The 23982-nt window shown below is 53.6% G+C and overlaps 7 protein-coding genes across 7 annotated transcripts; 3 read left to right on the top strand and 4 right to left on the bottom strand.

Moving 5' to 3' along the window:
* Positions 1-249: 249 nt before the first annotated feature.
* On the bottom strand, positions 250-1374 carry GCG54_00014566 (uncharacterized protein; the record flags this gene model as incomplete). Its single annotated transcript, XM_045414392.1, has 1 exon — positions 250-1374. The coding sequence occupies one exon, from the start codon at positions 1372-1374 to the stop codon at positions 250-252; it is 1125 nt and encodes a 374-aa protein (XP_045270970.1).
* A 3234-nt stretch (positions 1375-4608) lies between these two features.
* Positions 4609-6103, bottom strand: GCG54_00014565 (FAD-linked oxidoreductase aurO; the record flags this gene model as incomplete). The annotated part of the gene is made up of 2 exons (XM_045414391.1): positions 4609-5096; positions 5146-6103. 2 exons carry the CDS (start codon positions 6101-6103, stop codon positions 4609-4611), a joined length of 1446 nt encoding a protein of 481 aa, XP_045270969.1.
* Positions 6104-6801: 698 nt separating this feature from the next.
* On the bottom strand, positions 6802-8552 carry GCG54_00014564 (uncharacterized protein; the record flags this gene model as incomplete). The annotated part of the gene is made up of 4 exons (XM_045414390.1): positions 6802-7609; positions 7659-8067; positions 8126-8479; positions 8531-8552. The coding sequence occupies 4 exons, from the start codon at positions 8550-8552 to the stop codon at positions 6802-6804; spliced, it is 1593 nt and encodes a 530-aa protein (XP_045270968.1).
* Positions 8553-10083: 1531 nt separating this feature from the next.
* On the top strand, positions 10084-11162 carry GCG54_00014563 (Short chain dehydrogenase sol3; the record flags this gene model as incomplete). The annotated part of the gene is made up of 2 exons (XM_045414389.1): positions 10084-10982; positions 11033-11162. The coding sequence occupies 2 exons, from the start codon at positions 10084-10086 to the stop codon at positions 11160-11162; spliced, it is 1029 nt and encodes a 342-aa protein (XP_045270967.1).
* Positions 11163-15879: 4717 nt separating this feature from the next.
* GCG54_00014562 (uncharacterized protein) lies at positions 15880-16265 on the top strand (the record flags this gene model as incomplete). The annotated part of the gene is given in 2 exon segments (XM_045414388.1): positions 15880-16208; positions 16226-16265. 2 exon segments carry the CDS (start codon positions 15880-15882, stop codon positions 16263-16265), a joined length of 369 nt encoding a protein of 122 aa, XP_045270966.1.
* A 12-nt stretch (positions 16266-16277) lies between these two features.
* GCG54_00014561 (Sexual differentiation process protein isp4) lies at positions 16278-19104 on the top strand (the record flags this gene model as incomplete). The annotated part of the gene is made up of 5 exons (XM_045414387.1): positions 16278-16346; positions 16422-17075; positions 17141-17571; positions 17624-18842; positions 18901-19104. 5 exons carry the CDS (start codon positions 16278-16280, stop codon positions 19102-19104), a joined length of 2577 nt encoding a protein of 858 aa, XP_045270965.1.
* Positions 19105-20504: 1400 nt separating this feature from the next.
* GCG54_00014560 (uncharacterized protein) lies at positions 20505-22466 on the bottom strand (the record flags this gene model as incomplete). Its single annotated transcript, XM_045414386.1, has 2 exons — positions 20505-22114; positions 22178-22466. 2 exons carry the CDS (start codon positions 22464-22466, stop codon positions 20505-20507), a joined length of 1899 nt encoding a protein of 632 aa, XP_045270964.1.
* Between the last annotated feature and the right edge of the window lie 1516 nt (positions 22467-23982).

The raw sequence follows: 23982 nt of genomic DNA, 5'->3' as shown, positions 1-23982 counted from the left end.
CTCATTATCTCATATCCCAGTGCTAAGCCATGAGGCCCTGGTCCTGTGTAGAAACAATCCTCTCCAAGACGCCCACGCTGAATGTCGCAATTCCAAACGCCCTAGCTACAGATGTGATTTTGGTAGCAAACTTTTCTTGCCGGCCTTGCGGACTTTACTTCTTTCTGTCCTCAAGAAACCAATGAGAACCTGCCAAGCCAGTGAGGTGAGCTGGCGCAAGTCGAAACTTCCTCTCGTCCATTCGTCCTCCTAAGCCATCATGAACTCCTGCGATTGAGCTCTCCCGCCAAGGGCGATGGAGGCATCGTCGAGTATCGAGAAGCCATCGTCGGAACCCAGTGCTGATATTTCAGATTTGCGCTCATCGGTATCGAACATCTCCCAGTCCATTGATGAATCGCCTCCGGGTGCTGTGTTGTTCATCGCGGCTCCTGCATTCGCTGTTGTCGCATTCGCCGCCATACTCGACGAGACCAAGTTCTGCGCAGCGCCCGAGATGTATTCTTCGATAAAAGAGCATCCACATCCGCCGTGCTGAAGCACCATGTTCTTCAGCATCAAGATCTCGCTGCGCAGCATCGAAGCCTCCGCGTGCAAGCTCTTGTTCACATTTTCCGCAACCACCTCCTGCGACTGCAGCTCTTCGATCCCCTTCTGCTTCTTTTGCCGGCACTTGTACGCCGCCTCTCTGTTGCGGGCGCGGATGCGGTTCTTCTTGTCTTCGGTGGTTTTTGGAGCCTTGGCATCGTCGGCGCCGCTCACGGATGCCGTCGAAGCGCGTCGCGCGGCTGCGGACTTCTTCTGCACCTTCGCTCCCGTCGATGATGTGGTCGTCGCTGGCGCGTCTGCCGCTCGTGTCTTGGGCTCTGTGAGACGAGGTCTGCCGCGCCGCCTCTTTGGCGACTCGATTGCTGCTGCCGGCAGGGGTTTCGTTTCTTGCTCGGGGCTAATGATCAAAGGGTCGACTGGAGGAGACTTGATGTTCGAATTCGGCGGCGATAGTACGGAGCTCACTGGCGACAACAAAGAGTTGGTCGCGGGCGAGTCCTGCCACACATCATGAGAGCTCCGTGTTGAGGGGGACGATGTGCTGTCAGAAATGATTGACGCCGCGTCGGGTGCTGAAGTCAGGGCCGAGGGCGCGACGAAGAACTGTGGCGCAGTGTTGGCAGCTTCATTCTCTCTCTTGATATTCAATTGTCGCTGGAAGTAACAATCCGCTTGTTGGTGGTCCGGTTGACGCTGTTGTATTTGATGTTGCGTGGTATATTCGTCTGTCGGGTTGGCGGAAGAGTCAGAGAGCAGGTTGTGAAATGCGCTATTCGACAACCCACGTTGAAGTATGCTCACACCACCTGCTGAGCCTGAATCCATGGTTGCTGAGCTCTGTGGCTTATAATGTTGCGCCGGAGCAGAGAAGGTTTACCAGGGTATCTTAGCCTGTCAGGATGTGGTTGGCTAGGTTTGGGGCTCGGAATAGCGTCGCTCTGGGTGTGGCCGTGCTTTGTTGCCAAGGATATGGAATGGAGTATTCGAGGAATCGTATTTGGGAATCAAATGGTATTGTCGAAATGGCTGTAGATTGGCATACGCAGTATAGCTCTGCGAGGGGGCAAAAAGAGGAGGTCCTGGGTGCTTTATACAAGCCCTCCATGGGGAGTAGGACGGACACCAAGTCCGGTCGTTTGCCTGAACCGAACACGACACACAAGAACAGACAGACAGTAGCTCAACACGGTGGACAAGACAGGCAGGCGTCTGCCGACTAGATCGAATCTGGGCTTGAGGAGTGATACCGTACAAGGGATAGGACCAATCGCGTAGCACAATTGGATCCCAACAAGGTCGAGGAGCATGAGCAGCCACAATGCCGAGGGGGCTTGTGGATGGGCTTCTCTCATCGAGATACTAGACATGCCGTGCCGCCCTCGAAAAGACCGCGTATCCGTGCAGGACCAAGCCACTTCCAGGCCACTACCAGGATGGTCCAAAAGCACCTGGAACAGTTCCAGAGACTGGAATCGGAAGAGGAAGCTAACACTGTACAATGACGACTGATGTCCCTCCAACGCCATCTCGACGTCCTGCTTTCGTCGTGCCAAGGGGGGGCCCCGGAGGTAACGTCCGGGCAATATGGCGCCACTCATTGGGCCGCCACCAGCCGGAAATCCATCCGGCCTCTCTCAACGGTCAGTCTCTTCCCACACATTGTTGGACATTGACCAAGCAATGGAGGAAATGGGGAGCCCGTGGCTGATCGGCCGGGAACTTCTTGATGGCCCAGCTCTGTCGGCACCAGTTCACGCACTAACATGCCACTAGAATGGAATCGTGTGCCCAGTGTTCCCAGGCACATTAGACACCCCTCACACGGCACCGCTCCACGAGGTGTTTCCCATTCCCGTGGCATCTCCACCTCTTGCTCCCCTCATCCCACGCAAGTTGTGCAGCTCGCCTGTTTTCTGCCACCCTCCACAGCGACTGTCCACGTTTCCCGAGTTCCCGAGCATGTCAAATGATTGGAGCTCTCCACCCTGTTAGTCAAGAATTGTGGCTTTAAGTGGCGAATACCCCGGCCTGTGTGGCACATTCAGCATCCTCGAGCCACATATTCTGCCAATGGAGGTCTTCTCCATCGCACACGTACTGTCTCGAAAACTCAACAAACAAGCACATGAGCTTGATCGCCCCCGTGAAGATCTTCCAGCACGACGTCACACTCTCCATCATTGGACGACGGAGCTATCTCCTCGACCTGGCATTACAAACTGTTCCTGAGTCACCCCGTCGGGAGCCGCACTATTGCAACCCCTCATCTTGGTTTACTAATGCTAGGCCGCGCACGACCTTCGGGGTTCTCTTAGTGGGCGAGGCAAACTCCGATGGACTTTTCAAATCTCGATCTGAAGAAATCCCATGCTATCCACCCGGTGTATCATGCCGCGGGGATCGTCAGGTTGTCCGGAGAAGAACCTCCTGAAAATTCCTGCAATTGCCTGCCGCAACTGACCTGATTGTTGGTTTCCAGAGCTTTCTCGTTTTCTATTCTTCTTCGCCCCCCACCCTTCAGTCGTGTTCCGTCTACCGGGACACATTGGAAACAATCAATTCGGGTCTGAGCGCGTTTTCTTTCGGCTTCCACGATCGAAGATCGCGATGAAGACAAACATTTGTTGTTTTCAACTCACCCACCGCCCTAGTGTCGGTGGTCACCGACTCGGTCGGCCCAATGCAAAGGGCCAGCAACGTCATTCAACACGCGACCGAAGGGTCCGACGCGATCGGTCTATCGGCATTCGAAGCTTCAATTGACGGTCTGGGCTCGAATAGACGGTGAATCTTTCGCTGTCCATTTGTCTAGCTCGCCAACTCACCTGCCCAAATCGTCAATCGCGAGCATACCGATGCCAGATTCAACCTAGACCGGCCGCATCTCCCGTCGCCGGCGTTGAGACCATTTTTCTAACTAAGCTGAGACTAACTGGAGACAGGCTGAAAATGGAAACCAAGAGGCGCTTGTTGCTTATCCTGCGTCGTGGTCTTGAACCTTGTGTCCCACTTGGCGACCTTGCGCGCCGAAACCCGTTGATGGAGTCTTTCCGGGTCAATTGCCAGAGATCGGTCCGGCTGCCGTTTTTTGCACCGTTTCTGTGCCGGGACGGTGCATCGATGCAGGCCCAATTGCGGGCCCGATAGCTCCGCACTCTTCGGTCCTCGACCGAATCATACACTATCGTCTGGGCTTCTCATAGATGAAGCTTATCGGAACGAATACATGTGAAGCCGTTCAGCTCGTCGGCGGGAGTGGCCGTCTGCGGGACGACCTTGAGATCCATGACGATCGTCAGGTCGCCCAGATTGCAGCTCGTCTCGGGCTAGTCGAACCCAATCATCGCTACCAGAGTATGTTTAGGACGCAGAAGTTCGGCTGAGAATCTGGGACAAGAACTCGGCACGAGGCTTCGCAATGCTTTCACGGGCGGCCACTTCGTGCTAGACTCAGGGGATCGTCGACGGGCGCGTGTAAAACATAGAGTTCCCCGCAAGCTGAGGCTTCACGGAGAAAATCCCGGAAGCCAATCAGGGTGTAGGAGGAGAAGACCGCAACGGTTGTTGGCCGTTTGCGGCTCCCCAGAGTCCCTTTCCGGCCCCCAATTACTCGTTGGACGCCAACTCATCATAGAGTTGCAACCTCATCACCACAGTACAACGTTCACACCACTGCCGAACGCGGTCTCGGCCCAGATCAGCCAGATCCCAGATCTCCTTCCGAGACATCCAGGGACATTCCACTCACCAGGGTTGCCGGGTTGGGTATTTATGCCTTGAAGATGCACCCAACAACCTTGCAAAGCTGTTGAATAAATGGTCTTTGATAACTTGGCTCACGTCGAACGCGGCATTGAAGACAGATAAGACGTGGCACCGCGTCAGTTCGTCAGATGATCTTCCCATTAACTACTAATAGCGTCGATCGAGCCTTGGTGAACTAGAAGTTTGTTATTACGAGTGGAATGTAGATGTCTTGATCGGAAAGATGTTCGAACCCATTCCTCGGCCCGAGGAGGCCTCAAAGCAGTCGTCCCGTCGGCGGCTGAACGCCTGGTATCATAACAGGTCCAGCCGCGGATATCCCGTCCTGAAGACGTTCTCAGGGTCGAACTTGTTCTTAACCCCCTTCAACCTCTCTAGCGTCTCCTCTCCGTAAGTAGCCACCCAATCTATATCCGATTCAGGAGACAAATTGCGGTAGCCGTAGGGCAGGGTCAGATCCTTCTCCTTCAACTTGGCTATAAGACCATCAGTCCACTCTTTATAACCTTCGAATTCTGTGGTTTCGCCCTGAGCATCCTGAACGCCGGCATTCGGGTTGAAGATACGGTGGCGCTTCCGCAGCGGGTAGCACGCCTCCGGGTTCGGCTCTAGGACCCTACCGTGAGCGCTGTGAATGACGTTCGCGCACCACGGACCGGGAGGAGGATTGGCGGCGATGATGTTGTTGATTTCTGGTGTCATGTACTCAATAGTACACACTCGAGGGTAATAATGAGTGCCTGACGGGTTGGGAAAGGAGCTGAAGAATCCGTAATCGGTAGCTGTGGGTGTCAGCGCTTGTTGTACACGACAGGCGAGGATGCAACGTACTTTCTGCTACGGTGTCCAAGAGTACCGTTCCGAGAGACTTGATCTTACGATGAAACTCCCAGCCCTCGTCCAGGTTACCATCAGTAGGCGTCCATACAAGGAAGAAATTCAGGACGGGCCCGACGCCAGGCATCGCCATGTGAGTAATCTCTGCCGCGGTATTGATAGGCAAATCCTTCTCCATCTCACTAAATCTGTTCAAGACCTGGCCGGTCTCGGAGTTCGGGAATCCTACGAGACCACCCAAGCAGGCCGTCTCAGGATACACCTTGAGTCGAAGCTCGACCACGATACCGAAGTTGCCATTGCCGGCACCGCGAAGTGCCCAGAGTAACTCCTTTCCGTCAGGGTGCTGGTCAGTGTCGACCACTTCGCCGCTCGCGAGCACCAATCGGGCTCCCAGGATCTGGTCTACACCAAGACCATAGAAGGCGCTGGAGTACCCGTAACCTCCACCCATGGCCCAGCCCGCGATTCCAACGCCCGAGCACCATCCGTGAGGCGTCAGGAGTTTGTGTTCATGAAGGAATTTTGACAGGGCGAGGCCGATGATACCGCCGCCGACACGGACCGACTTCCTGTCCTCGGCGACGACAGCGCTGTCAAGGGCGCGAAGATCGATCATGATGCCACCTTTCCCTTGGTTTTGGGTGAAGCTTAGGTCGTGTCCGCCAGCTCTAATACCGAAGGGCAGGTTCTGAGCCTTTGCTTCTTGAACCACGGCAGCGACCTCGGCGTCTGTTCTTGGTCTGAGGATCGCGAGAGGCTGCTTTGTCGCCGCACCATTGTAAAACGGTCTCACGATCACATAGGATTCTGACGAGGGTGTGTATATGGGTAAATCGGGATGCTTCTCGGCAAAGCCTTGAAGCTGGGGCGCATCTTTCGCGATCTGTTCTCGTGTTGACCCCTCGGGGTTGGAGATGCGGAATTCGCCGGTTGCTTCAAGCGATGCCATCGTGGTTGGTCTTGTCGGTATCTTTGTGCGCCAAGTTTCTGTTGCAGATTCCTTCAACGAGAGAGTAGCCTGCTTTTATTGACAGCCCGGACTATCTATCAATCCACCTAACCCCTCACTCCAACGCAGGCCAGACCAGATCACGACGTGTTGGAACAGGGGTCTTCCGGACCCGTGAATGTGAAGTGTGACGGGTGCTCCTCTTGAAGAACCGAGATGCCCAATCGCCATCGTTGAGCTTGAAGTGGATCGCGACACTTGCAGGTTGCCGAGGGGCTAATGCCGCTCACGTCAGCTTCGGATGCTGCTCAATTTGAGAGATTCAACTGGCAAGACTTCAAGACGCTAGATGCAGTAAAATGGAATTCGACATAGTCTATATTGGCTTATGCGTTATTCGTCGTGTTCTTAAAGTCCGATGCATTTGCGACCCAAAGAATAAAGCATCGTAATGGAAAGCAAAAGCGCCAGTTTACCCGCCGAGCAGCCCCGCTCTACCGTTGGTCCGACTTATCATGCCGGAGATGCACTCTGAAAAGGGACTTTGGAAGTCAAACGGTACCCATTCTACGAGGTCTTTTCTCAAGTGGGTTGGTTATCAGTGCCGCTGAAGAGTCGATATTGCAACGGCAAGCTGCAGAAATGCTGCAGGGTCTCCGAATCTGGCGCGCCGTACCTGCACCAGTCATTACGACCCATCATGTTGACACGCGTTCTTTTTCGCCAGTCATGCGATGGAGAACTTGATGGGATTGATCGGAAAGCTCAAAAAGAACGTCGATGTCTTGCGACTCGGCTCCCTTATTGGCAGAAGGGATTTGAGCTACGTGCAGCACCAGCTTTTCGAAAACCTGTACACCTTTCGGATCGTGGATGTTATCAATCCACATGACCTTTGCGAGATTGTCTTTGGCTTTGGGCCAGGTTTGTCCGAGCGAATCGCGCAATGAAGCCAGCTTCGGTAGTAACCAGACGTCGTCGTTGTCGTTGAACACGGCCGTAGACCCGATGACTAGTATCCAGGCCAGAAGTAGTCTCGATGAACGCGTTTCCGCTTGCGACAGGTCAATTGCCTGTAACGTTTCCCGAAGCCTGTTTGATAACCACACAAACCGCAATCTGGAACCTAGAATGTGGAGATAGAGTGTTGCAATGAAACCAAGCATGGCCAGACGCAAACATTCCGCCATGGTATCGTCATCCAGCTCTAGGTAGAGCAGCCGATACTGGATAGATGTCATGAGTTGTTGAAACTTGATAGGGTCTATCTTCTGTGTTCGGAACAAGATTTTCACCATGCAAGAGAAGTCTTGCAGATCTTGGAATATGTAGCTGAGTCGGAGATCAAGAGATTCAACATAGTTTCGCATAGGAGAGAGCCCTTGTGAGGGTGTAACTCCCCCGGGTGAAGGACCTAGAGTGGAGGCGAATGCCGGCTCGTAGGAAAGGTTATCGCTAAAGTACACCGGTCTCTCTCCTGTGATGAGCGACCAGCCGATATCAACGCTGATCTAGGTAAGCTTTCTGAATAGAGACATCGCCACGGTAGACTCACCGGCATATCTTTGCAAAGAGCTGTAGGTTATGTCTAAAGCTTTCAATTCCGCCTCTTAGCTTGACTATTTGCCGAAGACCAGCAATATGCGCAGCTGATGCCGCATGATCTCCGAACATCTCCGCCACCATGCTCATAGTCACGATCGTGGCGACCGTTGAGTCGGCGATTGCCATCTCTTTGGAAGCAATGTTCTCGTTCAAATAATTCAGCGACTTGTAGATATGGTAGTTGGTCTTCTTGCTCCGCTGGCTTCCTAGAAGCCAGTCATGTAGCATCGCGACAGTGAAGAGGACGGAGTGTAGGTAGGCTGGATCCACCAGCAGCCAATGGAACCACGGGGTCTTGCTTGCGTCGAATCGAACGCACCACTCAACAGGGTACATGGCTTCCTTGATAACGGCATAGACTAGTGCAAAAATGAGCATAAACGGACTTGATTTGCGAGGGGGTGGAAGGCGACCTACATTCAAACAACATCTCTTTCGAGCTCGAGTCAATCTCATCTGCAAATGGGCACGCAAAGACGTCGAAGGGGGTACGCAACAGCCTCAGAAGACCCTCTGGCTCGTCTTCACCACTCGACCAGGCAGGGTCTTCTATCATCAGGGGGCTCCATGTCGATCGAGGCACCGTTGGCGCGGGAAGTGACGTCTGCACACTGTCTGTCGTTGTGGGGGAGCTGTGACGGTTCGGCGCGACCCTCGTCCGCGTTGGGCGAGTGTTCTTTCCTCGCATGACATGGCTCCGGATCAACTTGCGGTCATCCGAGTTTGGCTTGCCATTTGAGTCTGCGATGACAAACGCGAACCCCTTGTTCGCTGATGAGACGAGTCAGACATAAACAAGTTGACAAAAGCAGAATGCCATACCACCAGACTTCTGTTTTCCCATTATGGACCGCTTAGCTCACTGCAGTGTCGCAGCATACGTCAAGAGTCTGCGGTTTCCAGGCTGCCAGCGAAAATTGCCTGACCTGAACTTCTTCTGGCTGCTGTCGGGGTGCGCGTGGCTGAAGCTATCGGAGATGAGCAATGCTAATTCCGCAAGTGTAACTCTTGATGAGTGGCCAACGATCGCTGGCTTGTAAACCACAAGCAACGCCGGAGTAACGCTATAGGCCAAGAGTTGAAGTGTACTGTTTACCCAAAACGGCATGCAATGAAGAAGCTGAAGAGTCAGGGTCTAAGATACAGGCAGGTCGAAGCAAAACCCGTTCGGTGCAAAGACACGTGCCCATTCCTTACTGTTCCTTCATTCATCGTAAGCCTACGCGGTCGCGTACCCCGCTCCGGTGCCGAGCGCCACAAGCCCAGCCATGCTGACACTCGATTGTTGCCCTCTTCCGGCCTAGCGTCTTTCTATGAAGATTTCTGCCCCAATGAGATTGCTTAAATGGGATAGCAATCGAGAAAAATCACCGGGATCCGCTTTTAAACCCTTTGGTTAAGCCCGGAGCAGGCGTGGTGTATCTGCAACGAGAGTGGGATGTAGGATGCTTGGATTGATAACTGCCTGGTACTGCCTGGAGAAGGTATATGTAGTGACGTGTGGCGTCACGTGCCTATGGCAATATCCCCCCTTCTAAACATGACGCTGACGTCCTCGTTGGTGTTTTTCTCCTAAAATTTCCTCCTAAAAAGCATGCTATAGGGTTGTATAGAGTAGGGTAGAGTCGTATAGAGTAGTGTAGTAGTGTAAGGGCTGCTATGAGGGCTGGTGCTGTGAGGGCTAGTGCTATGAGGGCTAGTACTACGAGGGCTGGTACCGCGAGGGCTGGTGCTACGAGGGCTAGTGCTGCGAGGGCTAGTGAGTCCGATAGTGGTAGTATCGCCGTGGTAGTACTCGTTTAGTGAAAAATCCGATAGTGGCTACATGGCCGTGGTGGTATTTTTCTGGTGGTTTAGATAAACCGGTCGTGCTACTAAATTGCAACGAGAGTGGGATGTAGGATGCTTGGATTAGTAACTGCCTGGTACTGCCTGGAGAAGGTACATGTAGTGACGTGTGGCGTCACGTGCCTATGGCAGTATCCCCGAGCTCTTCCGGGATCAAGGCGCAATCATGTGGGGCTTGGTGCCGGTCGGATTTGGTGACTCCCGGGCTCGGGCCCGGTGACGCTTCCGAGCATGACTATTTACCCCTTTAGGTCATCATTCGACGTTTATTCAAGACGGCACAACACAGACTTGTGCCTAAAAATGGAATGGGCAAAGCAATGACAAGCTTCGTTGCGCACAGGTGCTGATGACTTCGTGTCTTTGCTCCAAAATATAAGAAGACGGTTGAGATGACAGGATAGAGAGACTTGAACACACCTTCCACAACGACGTTGAACACTGATATCACAGTTTTCTCAGCAAACGCTTATAGGCGACATCACATATTCATTCAGCCCATCACATACCACGCATCACCTGTTATCATGACGAGCTCCATCAATCTTCCGCCCCTGACCTCAGGCACAGTGGGTTTAACAATGAAGGCCATGTGCGCCAAACCGCAAATGCCTCCCAAGGACCTCTCGCTCTCCGGACAGACTGCAATTATCACAGGCTCCAACGTCGGGATCGGGTTGACTTGCGCGGAGATGTTGCTGGATCATAAACTGACCCACCTGATCATGGCCGTTCGATCTCAGAAGAAGGGAGAGGAAGCCGCCTCAAAGCTGCGCCAGGCGCATCCGACTGCCAACATTGAGATTTGGCCTCTGGATATGATGTCATACGATTCCATCCAAAAATTCGTCGACCGGTGCTCCGCGCTTCCACGCATCGACTTCGTCATCCTCAACGCCGGTATCGTGAAAGAGCATTTTCAGCTCTCGCAATATGGGCATGAGGAGTCAGTTCAGGTCAACTACCTGTCAACAGCACTCCTAGCTATCCTCTTGCTTCCAGTCCTGAAAGCAAAGAAGGTTGATGGCAAGGCCCGGACTCTGTCCATCGTCAACTCGGGTACATCCTTGATGGCCAACTTCAAGGAAGCCGACAAAGTACCTCTTCTGCCTGCCTTTGACGACGAGAAGACTTTCAACAACCTCGAGCGGTATCCAAACTCGAAAATTCTGGGCCATTGCTTCATTATCAAGCTCGCCGAGTACGTAAGAAAAGAGGACGTCGTCGTCAATCTCGTCGATCCAGGCTTGACCAAGGGAACAAATCTGCACACCAACCTGAGCGGCATATTGAAGGCTTTCATGGGAGTGGCCAAGGGCCTCACCGGAAGATCACTCGAGCAAGCTGCATCGACCTATGTCAATGCCGCTGTGGTGAGAGGGGAAGAGACACATGGCAGCTTTCTCATGGACTGGGAGATCTGTCCGTAAGTTTTCCATCCAAATTAGTAAGGGCTTAGCTAACATGACCGTCAAGGTTTGCCTCCATGCTATACGAACCGAAGGGAAAAGCTGCCACTGAGCGCCTTTGGGAGGAGACTATGGAAGAACTCGAGTTTGCCGGGGTCCGTTCGATCCTTCGGTCCATGCAGGAAGACTCGAGATAAGAACCGGGCGATGTCCAGGGAACTTTTAACCCGCCAGTCTGGATCGCTCTTTGGGTTGCTGCAGTTGGGTGGCATACATGGCGTTTGGGCGTTGATTGATCGTATCGGGGCGATGCCTATGTTGGACGATGGCCGCGGATTGGGCAAGGGCGCAAATAGACGATTGTCTTATGTTCGGTCATGTCTTTGGCACTTCGTGGCTAGCTTCGTTACTGTAATAGAATGGGTTCTTCTCTCAAACCATTTCATGTATGTTCTCCTCTTTACCTGCGAGTTTGACGAAAGTCCTTCGAAAGTTCTTCCTTGGCGGCGTCAAAAGTCCCTGATCTATCTCACTTGGAGGATGAGTCGAGAAGTCTCGAATAGCAGAGCCGTTGGCGATTGCATGCTACGGCATCACTACACCAGCCTGATAGCTCTCGACCAAGCCCCCCTCCTAGATGGCAGGCATGGCGAGTTTTTGATTCGCCTTCATGGCTCTTGACCAGAGTCCGTATGAGATGATTACGCAGGTCATGATGGCTGGGGGGATGCTCTCAGCCTTAACAGCGGGATCAACAAGCAGTTCACATCTCCGAGGAGCAGATCAGCATGGCGTCTGTTCGCTGTCTCCGAGGTTCTGGCCATGATCTAAGCGAGGCACATCGAGTCTGCACCCTGTTGACTTACATGGTGATCCTGACGCCATTCCACCTGGTGGCAACGCGCCCGGTTTGGAGAAACGGGGGTCTGAATGAACCCATACAGCTGATCGAGACCTTCAAGCAGATTGGAGGGCACCCGATAGGCTATCGCCGGTTCGAATTCCTCATGCAGAATCCCCTCTCAGCTTGCAAGTTCACGATACTACCCGAAGATCTGGAAATAGCAATGAAATCGTGGAGGGAGGCAGTCAACCAACAACAGTCTCGCACTCGCTCCATCAGTCTCTCAAGGACCTTCCGCAAACTGACGACCCGGTACGATGGCCGATTCCAGCCATGCAACCGATGCCAAGCGGTCGGGTGCACTCCAGACTTCCAACAGCCTGTCAATGCATGCCAAGAATCATTATCAGTCAGGGATAGTGAGGGGGGAGTCCCCGACCAATAATTTAAACTGCGATAGCAATTCTGCTCAGAGGCACTTGAGAGACATGGTGGGCTCAGCTGGCGAGCTGAGAGTTCTCTGAAAAGACAGACTACCAAGACTTCCAAGACGGCAACATGTGCCCAGACGGAGCATTGGCATCGCCAAGTCAGGACCTAGAAGCCGCGAACCGAGGCGGCGTCTGTAACGATTTGTGCGACTAGGGTCTCGACTACGGCTGCAATAGAGTCTTTGGTGATACTTTGAATCCAGCAGAATTGAGATACTGTAGGGGATTCCCATCACGAGGTCCGAATGAAAAAGGCATCCTTCTACAGAGCCGTAGAAGTGCTGGACGTGTGCCCCGGGCGAGTCAGTATGTCTCGCTGCCAAGCGCGCCACCGCGGTGAGTCGGTTCGAATACGGAAGCTTCCTTTGGCCGGAATAGCCACATGACTGAAGGTTCCTACCAGTTGGTTCGGTGTTCGGGACAGCAGAAGAGTGTCGAGTGAGGGGATCCATGGTTACGAGCCTGCCTTTCACGGCCAAACCTGCGGCACGGCGGCTGCACCACGAGCGCCCTACTGATGCCATCGATTGAGTCGCGCCGCACAAACGTTCCTGACGATAGCTTGGCGCGAGGGAAAGGTCTTGGCGGATGAGCTTGACTTTAAGCACTTTGTCGAACAAATTGCCCCGGAGAGATAACGATCACGCGCGCTATTGCAGTTGCGATAATGGCGGAGGAGATTACGCCATGCGCTGAAGGACCGGGGAGGGGATAAGATTGAGGGACGCGCGCCTCCAGTTGGTGTTGGGGAGGGAATCGACCTGCCCGAAGAAGAAATCTGGAGAAGAAACCAGTCCCGGTCTGGTTTAGACGAAGCGAAAGTCTGCTCGTACGACTGGCCAGCTGTCGCAGGGAACTCGTTGCGAATGGCTGGTACACATTATATTGTGAACATGAAAATGAACACCTTTTCTTCTCCCTGTTAGTGCATAACTGACTTGAAGGTAATTCTGCGTGAAGAACACGAAACCCGCGTTGCTTGATGAACATGATTGTCCTTTGGTGAGGAGAGGAGGCTTCAGTGAGTGTTGTTAGCGTGGGGGAAACCGAGGTGCTTGGTTTGGAAGAGTAGCATTCTGGCCAAAGCAATGAGAAAATCCAGCCAATGTCGGGGCAGAAAATCAGCCGGGGCGATTGATAGGACGCGTCGTCGACCCATCTAATAAGCTGCCGATACTAGGAGCTCGTGAGGGGGCTCGCCAGGGTCGACATTGGTGGCCCCTCGCCGACCGTCAAAAAGTTCCTCCCAAAGAACTCTCCTGCGGCAGACGAACACAGGTTAATCAACTTGCCACCTTCTGTCTGGCCGGATGATACCACCAGAGGAGGCCTGACGCATGTGAATGGCCAATGGGGCATGCAAATTCCCGGACGTCTGGCCGATAAGAGACGGGGAGACGGAGCTGGTGCTTGCGAGAGGGGATGGGAAAGACAACCGGGGATGGCCGTTGTCTCTGGATGAACGTGCTTCCCGTCCCACGAACGTAACGACTCGACTTTTCAGCTGTTCATCTCAGGCCTGGTGAGGCGGCGATGGTGTGCAGTGAGAACACATGGCGGACAAGCTTTTTTCGGGCAAGATCTCTTGACACTGCGCGGATGGCAAGTCTTGGGCGTCTTGGAAGCATATCGCGATGGTCTTGGAGCTCTTGGAAATCGCCTTGGAAAGCTTGTGAGTCTTGGTCGGTCTTGGAGGCTTGGGAGGCTTGGGAGGCTTCGGGGACGGCGCCACTCCTTCACCCTCGCAGGGTCCAGCGGGTTCAACGCCCATCTTTGATCATGTCCGTCTTGGTATTCTGGCCAAATTTGCCAAGATGTTAGTCGCCTATGCCGTCGACTAGTGCACAACCCTGAAGACGGAAAACAGATGCCGACGTTTGATTCGTTGTTAGGGCACACAGCCATGCGTTGCGTCCAGCCACCACACCAAGAGGATGAACAACCGTTTTCCAGCATCCTTCTATGCTTCTTCGATGCCAGCCTGACGGTGCCTCCCGGGCATGTCTCTCGGCATCCACGATGTCTAGAATGTTGCATTGTAACGTGGTGTGTCGAGAGCCGAACCAGAGCTTTTCGGTCTAGTCAAGTCTCTTCATGTTGTACTTGTAGAAGCGAAGCGGCACAGCGAATAAGACTCGCAGATCTTCAACGATTAGGGTCTGAGGAATGCGTTCAAGGGCTCAGAGCACCGTGCCCGGGCGCCCTCCCAGTCCGCTCCACGACCCCGACAAGGGTTCACCTCACCATCCCCCCATCTTATCGCGCGCTCCCTGCTGGCCCCCAAGCTGGGACTTCACTCGCAGAAAGAAACGGACTTCAAGACGACGTTCACTTCTTCCGCGGAGGTTCCCTCACACTGATCGATCACCGCGTCAGTCCCACAAGAGGTACGACTTGGCAGACGCAGGGCGTTGAGTGTACATAACGATACTGCGTGCACCCGCAAGCCCACGCGCTACACAACGCACACAAGCAGCGCCGTTACGGTCAGTGCCGAAAGAGACCCCGAGATGGGCACAGATGGCACGCAGCGACGGATAGCCACCTTGCCACCAGCATCCCCCCCGCCACTGCTTTTGCCGGGGGAGATTGCAGAAGGTGTGGGAGCCGTAGCAGCAAATCATCCTCATGCCGGTTGATGAGAAGGCAGGATATACGAATAGAAGAGTTGGTTCGCCGACCGACAACCTGCCTTCAGCCCGATCGACACTGAATGAGACAGGGCTGCACTATGTCTGTGGGCGGAAACGTCGCACCACGATGAAGCCATCGCGATTGCGACTTGAGCTGCGTCCAGCCCTGAGAACCAACGGCCTGGCCTGGCTTGGTTGGGAGGATAGGTTGCCTGTACTCGTCGCACAGTAGTTGCTCTCAAAAGTTCCTCGGCCGAGAGCTGTCTAACTTTGCCTTACCAGATCAAGGTCGTCCGAGGTCCCAACTGCACGGGATGACTGAAGGCCGGCGGAGACCCGCGAATCTAAGGAAAGAGATATGCGCCATCTCAGGCTCGAAAGATGCCAACGGCGACAATGGCGGAAGCTCTTGCGTCTTGAGAAAAGGTTCCGTGTCACCCATGCAATGCACCAGGGATCTCTCTGCGTTGGACTTGATGCCCCGTCTGCAGGTTCGCAGTGACTGGGACTGATCCCGGTGGGTAGCCGGGAGGTGGAGGTGGCATTCGTTTCCGTCCGTCCCCCCAATCCAAGAAAAGAAGTGAGGATGAACCACAAGAGGGCCGTAGATAGGCATCTTGCCGTCCATGTTTGTTCATGGAAAGCTCATGTACATGTTCTGTACTGAACTGGCTGGGGCATCTTGCCTCGATCCTTTTCACGTTCCTTCTTCTTCATTCTGCTCTTCGTCATCATGTCTCTCATCCTCCCTCTCTCACGCTCGGCTGGGCAAGCCACCCAATGCGGGCAAAGTAAAGACGCACATCGATCCCTCCTCCAACGCCTGGGAACCTTTGATATCGGCCATGTCGAATGCAGAAGGTAGAGATGTCTGCCGCCAGGGTTGCACTGCACCCTCCGGCTGCACGTCCAGACGAGGGGGGCGGCTGGAAGTCCAGCCCTGAACATGATCACCCATGCCACATCACCCCTGCCTTCTGAAGAGGAAGCTCTGTCCATCCCAGCCTATGCCGTCGCAGCATCAAGTCCCATCATGGGGAGCAAGGGTCCTTTCCTGAGGATCGTCTTATGTGGCAACACCGACTGTCACCATCGTCCTGCCCGTTCGTTGCCAGGCGGTTGGAACCCCCGGGTCCCACCCGTCGATAAGCATATGGATGGCGAGCTTGGACCGGTAGCCTCGTGGCACTGGATATTAAAAGGTCATGATGTCCTCATCCCCTCTTTCCCCGTTTCTTCTCGTTCCTCGGTCACTGGCACATATCCAGCCCAAACGTCAACGGGTCCTGCAGATCAGCCCCTCCGTACCTTACTCAAGGTGAAGAGTTCTGAACCAGCGCAACCATGTCCGAAATCCGTGAACAACGGCCCGCCGCCCAGGGCGGCGTGATCTCCAATGAGAAGGCCGAGCCTGTAAGTACATCGTCTTCTATGAGCCTCACTTCAGCCTCAACTTGACATAGCGGTGGACTAAATCGCTTGACCTAGTTCGTCGACGCTCATCCTGAGGGCACCGACTACAACGAGCACGTCGAGAAGGAGCTCAACGTCACCGAGGACGATCTCCTTGAGGCCAAGGAGCTCGCTTCGCAGATGTCCCTCGAGGAGGTTCGCGAGATGATGTTCAACGTCCACAAGATCCACGAGAAGGACCCCAACTTCCCGCTCGTCATTATCGAGAAGATTGAGGCCTTCCTCCAGAACGATGACGTCTTCGAGAACCCCGAGAAACACGAGACTCTGATCCAGGAAATGAAGCTTGAGGCCGCCCTCATCACGGGCAACTCGCCCTACTCTGAGGTGCGCGCCGTCGTCGACAACCACGACGACCCCACCATGCCCTCGTCGACTATTCGTGCGTGGGTTATCGGTCTGCTCTTCTCCGCCCTGCTCGCCTTCGTGAACCAGCTCTTCTCCGTCCGCTACCCGTCTATCACGATTTTGGCCAACGTTGCCCAGCTGCTCGCTTACCCCTTGGGCAAGTTGTGGGAGAAGGCTCTTCCTGACGTCGGCTTCACTGTCTTTGGCTCCCGCATCTCGCTCAACCCTGGCCCGTTCAACCGCAAGGAGCACATGCTCATCACGATCATGGCCAACGTTGCGTACAACATCCCGTACACCAACTACATCATCTGGACTCAGGTAGGCTTCTACCAGGCGCAACTTTGCACCTTAGACGATGAACCCCAACTAACAGCACTCTCCAGTGGCTCCCCCAATTCTTCAACATGCCGTATGCCGCCAACTTCGGTTACCAGCTCCTCATCTCGCTGTCGACCAACTTCATCGGCTACGGTCTGGCCGGTCTCTGCCGTCGTTTCCTCGTGTACCCTTCGTACTGTGTCTGGCCCGCGTCTCTGGTGACCATCGCCCTGAACGCCGCCTTCCACAGCGACAAGAACAGCACCGTCGACGGTCCTTTCCGCAGTGTCTGGAACCTTAGCAGACAGAAGTTCTTCTACATCGCTTTCGCTGCCATGTTTGTGTGGTTCTGGTTCCCCAACTACATCTTCACGGCTCTCAGCACCTTCAGCTGGATGACTTGGATCGCGCCCAACAACCGCAACCTGGCCACCATCACCGGCTTCAACAGCGGTCTTGGATTCAACCCCTGGCCCACTTTCGACTGGAACATCCTGTGAGTACTGACACTGAGTTTGAATCATGAGTACACTTACTAACGGGCGTAGTCTTTTCGACAACACTGACCCCCTGATGGTTCCCTTCTTTTCGACCTTCAACAAGTTCCTCGGAACTCTCATCTCAGGCTTCGTCATCATCGCCGTCTGGTACACTAACACATACAACACCGGATACCTTCCCATCAACTCCAACAAGGTCTACGACCACTTCGGCAAGCTGTATAACGTGTCGCGCGCTGTCAACGAGCACGGCCTCTTCGACAAGGAGGCCTACGAGGCCTACTCTCCCCCGTTCCTGGGCGCCGCCAACACCATGATCTACATGTTCTTCTTCGCCATCTACACCGCCACCATCACCTACGCTATCCTCTACCACCGACATGAGATCGCCCTTGGCTTCAAGGCTCTGATCGGCAGCTTCCGCAAGAACAGTGACATCGAGAAGGACCAGGTCCTCGACGTCCACAACCGTCTCATGAAGGTCTATCCCGAGGTCCCTGAGTGGTGGTACCTCCTCACCCTCGTCGTCGCCATTGCTCTTGGCTGCGCCGGTATTGCCGCCTGGCCCACGTACACTACCGTCGGCGTCGTCTTCTACGGTATCATACTCTGCCTGATTTTCGTCGTCCCTGTCGGTATCATCAAGGCCATGACCGGTATCGAGGTCACCCTCAATGTGCTTGCCGAGTTCATCGGTGGTTCCTGGGTCGAGGGTAACGCCCTGGCCATGAACTACTTCAAGTCCTTCGGCTACGTCACCTGCGCCCACGCCGTTTGGTTCTCCAACGATCTTAAGCTTGCGCACTACGTGAAGATTCCCCCTCGTCATACTTTCTGGGCTCAGATGGTCGCGACGCTCGTGTCTACCCTCGTGTGTCTCGGCGTCTTGAAGTTCCAGATGACTAGCATCCCGGGAATCTGCACTGCCGATGCCAAGTTCAAGATGACCTGCCCCGGCATCAACACCTTCTTCACCGCCTCTGTCCTTTGGGGTACTGTCGGTCCCAAGAAGATTTGGGGTGCCGGTGGACAGTACACCGAGACCCTCCTCGGTTTCCCTCTCGGTGTCGCCGTCGTCCTCATCTTCTGGGGTCTCGGCAAGGCCTTCCCCCGCTGGAAGTGGATCCGCCAGATTCACCCCGTCGCCATGATGTACGGTGCTCTCGTTTGGGCTCCCTACAACATGTCCTTTGTCTGGCCCTCCGTCCCCATTGCCTACTTCTCTTGGGTTTACCTGAAGAGCCGCTTCCTTGGCTTCTGGTCCAAGGTAAGTTTCCTTCCCCCCTCTCAACTATTACGTTTGCAGTCACTGACCATCTTCGCAGTACAACTTCGTCCTCTCCGCTGCCTTCTCTTGCGGTATTGCCATCTCTGGCATCATCATGTTCTTCGGCCTTCAGTGGCAAGACATTGAGGTTGATTGGTGGGGCAACAGCGTCGTGTCAGAAGGCTGCGAAGGCCTGGCCTGCCGTCTCAAGACCCTCGCGGACGGCGAGTACTTCGGCCCTCGCATCGGCGACTTCCACTAAGGGACCCCGTCGCTTGCGAATCTCGCGGCCTGGCCGTCGCGGTTGTGCTTTTCGTGTGTTTTCAGCGCATGTATGATGTGATGAAAAAGAATTTGAAGACCAGAAGGAGCGTGGTGGAATTGGCGTAATTTGGTGATTGTAATGAGACGAAGTATGGAGACGAAATACCCCCAAACACTCTTTTGCGATGTAGCGGAAGACTTCAATGAAGAATGTTTCTCTTCCGACCTGGAGCTCGTGACTCTCTTCTGAAATCAGCGGTGCGACTCATCAGCCGGATATGAAATGAAGTGACCGTGCTTTGATCGTGACTAGTGACTTTCGTGGCAGCGACACCTAGCATGGCGGTGTAGGTCGTCTTGTCGTGATCCGGAAGAGGCGACTGGGCAAGTTGGATCCCGTAGAACCCCCTCAGGATTGAGGTGTCGTGTACAGGTCAAGCAGCTATCTTTGATTGTCGAGCTTTGTACTGTGCCATGTCGTCAACGAAGTAAAGATTGGTAGTCTGTATTAATATCATCTTGGAACCAACTTGGCCCCGCAACAGCTCCCGGCTCGGTGCCGTACCGGCGTGGCTGTGCTAGATAGCTCGGCGATCTGGCATGACCAGTGCATACCGGGGATGATACTGGCGGTGGGTGACTGGCTGCAAGAGAGCCTTAGATATTGGGTTGTGGAGCATTCAAGATACCTGAACATTGTCTTGGGGGAATTCTCGCCTTTTCAAACAAGTCTACCTTGGCGTCAGCAGGCTTGAGGATAGTTTGTGTTTGAGTCGGTAAATGAAGTTGCCGAGCGGGCTGTGTTGTGGTCGTCACCGATGGAGCCAACGCCTGTGTAACGTGAGCACTCGAAGCAGCTTTTCAAAATGGCAGCCTCCGAATTAAAAAGACCCGGCGGTGAGAGAACTGTAAAAAGTAAAAGGTTTTTTTAATCAAGTATTATTGCTAGAACAGTCTAGTCTTATCAATACCGCAATTTCGACCGGCTCTGACGGCACAGCTGACAGGTCTGAAGTTCGCCCGGCTAACGACACGGATAACGTACCCGAATCTGCCTGCCAGTCACCGGAACAATACCATTTCTTGGCTAGGCATTTTGCTCTTTTGAGGAATGAAATGGTCGTTAGATTAGACTGTCTTTATTAACATCCATTTTTCCTCTCCCTGATTAGGAAGAGACCACCTAACTTTCCTATGTCTGGGCTGCTACATTTCCCACACGCCTACTGGTAACTTTTATGAGAAGGACGACGAGAGAAAGACTACGACGGCGACAACGATAATAACGACGATAACGATGACGAGCACACAGGAAAAGTAGTCGCTCTAGCACAGGGAAAATAGGCGGTGTCGATGGAAAGGACAATATTTAGCTAGAAGGTACCTTCGCACACTGGCTCAAACTAATGTTACAGTAGCTCTAGAGGATACAAGCTCATCAGCACCAAACTCCTTTACGTCCTGAACAACTGCGCCAATTCTTCTCATACAGCCTGGCCGGTCCATTGCAGGAGTGACATAGATCCCGTGAGCGCAGGGGTTCTTCCGCTCGGGGTCCGGAGTTCCTGGTCCGCCATATGTGTAGGCCAATATCAACGCGTACACTTCCATCGACTGAATAAGCTCTGCACTGGCCTCAAAGCTTCGGTGGATGGTATCCAGCATGCCGAAGCAGTCAGCGCCTCCCTTCTCGCTTCGGAAAAGCATGTGGCCTGTGGGCCCCTTCGCCTCGGAGAGCGACATTTTAACCAGAGGGGCCTCGAGCTTTATCCAGCCGTCTTTCACGCGACCAAAGGGGTTGTCCCCGTCAATTTCAACCTTGGCTTCGAGAATTTTCGCCACATCTTCCGTCGCGCCAAGTAAGCCGGTCGCCGGTATTCCGTCGACTGAAGCCCAGGACCATGAGGGCGCACGGTATTGCTCAATAGGTTTACAGCGCAGAGCCTGCCAGCATAGGCATTCGATCAAGGACCCACGCCAAAGACCAGCCAAGTATTCATCGTTGAAGGTTTTGCTCAAGGACTTGGCAATGCCAGAGAATGCCGGAAGCTTATCCAAAGGATTTGTCAACTCTCGTGGGCCGTACTCCCAGAGGAGTTCGTGCCAGTTTCTCGTCAGGGTGGAGGAGTGGTCGAGTCCTTCCCACTTAGGCTTTGCGGGATGGGCGTTGTTGCGACGCTGGTCAACATACTCCACCAGCTGAGTGTCATCGTTGATGAAAGGTATGCGGTAATTCAGCTTCAGCCCTTGCTCTGCTTCAAACCCTTCGAGACATTCCCAGTACATCTGCTGGCTTGAGAAGTGCAGAATTCGGCGAGCGAGGACACGTTCCTGGAAGCCCCATGCTCTCTTCGTGAGAGGCTCCTTTTTCATACGCATGTGAAATTGGTGAATGGTATCGTGATCGAGGGTCAAGGCCGTTGCCAAGATGTACTCGTCTGGAGAAGAACTCTTTCGTGGAAGTTTGAAGTATGTTTGAGGGGTTCGAGCTGACAGTAAACCTCCATTGGTATCGCCAGACTTTACAGCGGCAAGCGTGAGATACGCGTTCGAGTACACGGCAGCCATTTGCGCCGACTCTCGTTCCCAGTCCTTCAGGTCATCCTGACAGATACACAGGCTGTCGATCCAAAGGTATTTTACTCCGACCATCCGAGTCAGTGTTACAGCGTCTCGAAGAGTTTGCGGAAGTTGATCGATATCAATACCGTCTCTTCGAGCCTGAATGGTCTCACTGGTAGTAACAAAGTGTTTCTCCCCCTTTCCCCAACAGTAACTGAGGGTGACATAGCGATCACAGAGGTCAGGGTCCGGCTGAACGAGTTTGATGATTGACCCAGAGTCTGATGTGCCGACGTCCAACAGGCGAGTTGGCATTGGAGCGTGCTGCGCTTTGCAGTGCGGGTGCTCATCGCAGGCTTTGAGCCACTTCAGAATGAGGTTCAATGTGGTTTGGTTCGGAACCTCTTTCAAAACGCGGTCGCTAGAGCCGATAGAGAGAGGATCATCTATCAGTTGTTTCTGTCAGTCACAAGACGCGACCAGAGCGTCCTGGGAATCCAGACACCCACCTTCATCAGAAGCAAAGCCGATCGATGCGACGGGCATCAAGCAATATCGACCCTCGTCTTCAACGCTGCTGCAAACAACCCAGAACCCATCGCCGCCAGATTCGCCACGTTGAGTCAACCACATGTTCCAGTCAGGAACCCACTTGTATGTACCCAGGTTTGGATGTTCTAGTATCTTAATCTCCTCCAACAGCGCATCGACCTCCTTCTCAATTGCTTGACATAGAACGCATCCGTTGATTGATGCTTGACGGAGCGAAGCAAGATCGGGATGGTACGGAACACCCATACATGGAATAGGTTTCCCTTTCTCATGATCGTCCAAGATAATGTGCTGGAATCTCTGTTTCCCACTTAGAGTTCTCGTGGTCTTGTCGTCAGGAAAGGGGGGCAGGTCTTCCAATGGAAGAGACTGACAGAGGCTGCAGAGAATCATGATGCCTAAAACCCCGCGAACGGTGTGAGATGATGTAATAGCGCATTCGCATAAGTTTTTTCAGATCACGGAACTACTGCAGTTGAAATAAAATCGAGTTGTCTAGCTTTGGTGGCGATAGAGACGCGGATCATTCCTGTCTCATGCCGTCAGCAGTGTCCTACCCTCCATGTGACTACTATTCACTGTGGCTAACGCGAGGGCTAAGCCATGGATGCTTAGGGGCTAGGCCTGCTGCCTGCAAGTCTGCCTCGGCGGACGCAACCATCAAAGACTGACGCAAAAGGATGAAAGACCATTCTTCTTCGCATACCTATGCGTGCTCGCATTTACTGCGCTGGCCATGAAGAGACACTATGCCAAGAGCGCACCGCTAAACAAGTTGAATCATCATGTTTATTATCATTCTTCTCTTCTCCGCCAACTCTGTTGTCTTTGTTTTCCAAGTCGTCCATGCAACTCTCCGTCCGGTCTCCTTCCGGGCGGTAAAACTCGTGAGAGAATTTGGAACTTGAAAATACCAGGATGTACGGGGAAAAGCCATACACCGACAGAACAGGCAGAAAGGCAGCCGGGCGGCCGCTTATTTGCGCGCCAAGGAAAGAGCTGAAGATCCCCTGTGCGCCAGGTTGCCGTCTTGCTGCCTGCAATTGGGCAGTGCAGGGGTTCATCACTGGTGCCATCACGCCTAAATGCTGACAGACAGTAGGCGAACTAGAGGTTAGGGACTTTGGTCTCTCAACGTGTCATTTGGCAGTGCACACGCAGCCAAGGTTTATGGCGGCTGCGTCTCCTGAATTCAGCCTTCTCTTCATATTGAACGTTCTTGTACGCAGTACATTCTCGAAGGCCAAGTACCACTGTCGCCCCCTGAGTAGTCATGTACCAAGTAACGTGTCTTGTCTCATACCCCGGGAGCCTTGCCATAACCTCACGTCTTACCAATACACTGGAGTCGACATCATTAGCGCCGAGACTCACGACTGGTGGGCGCAAACAAGCTTTAATTAAACTATGGATACACCTAGCCTGATCTAGCGCCCGTTGCAAGGGCTTTATGGACCCCACGTTCTTAAATACCGTGTTCCTGCGGCACAGTTACCAATTTCCTTGGTCTTAAGCAACGAGAAGGGTTGTTTACCCCCTGTCGCCGTTGCCGTCTCGGCGGGATTTGTAGGGATTTGATCGTTTTGCAAGAGTAAAAAGGATCTTCATGCTGGATTGCCAAGACATGCGATGTCTCCTTGCCCGACCATGCATCAATTAAGCCAGACGATGTGGTGCTTCATAGTCAACCTAGCGAGTGGGAGCCGGAGAGATCTAGCCGATACTTATGGAGACCTCTTCGTCTCTTCCCCCCGGGGGATCG

This window comes from Colletotrichum gloeosporioides, assembly GCF_011800055.1.
Source record: "Colletotrichum gloeosporioides strain Lc1 chromosome Unknown consensus_6, whole genome shotgun sequence".
Lineage (NCBI taxonomy): Eukaryota > Fungi > Ascomycota > Sordariomycetes > Glomerellales > Glomerellaceae > Colletotrichum > Colletotrichum gloeosporioides.
This window is presented reverse-complemented; position numbering and strand designations above follow the sequence as displayed.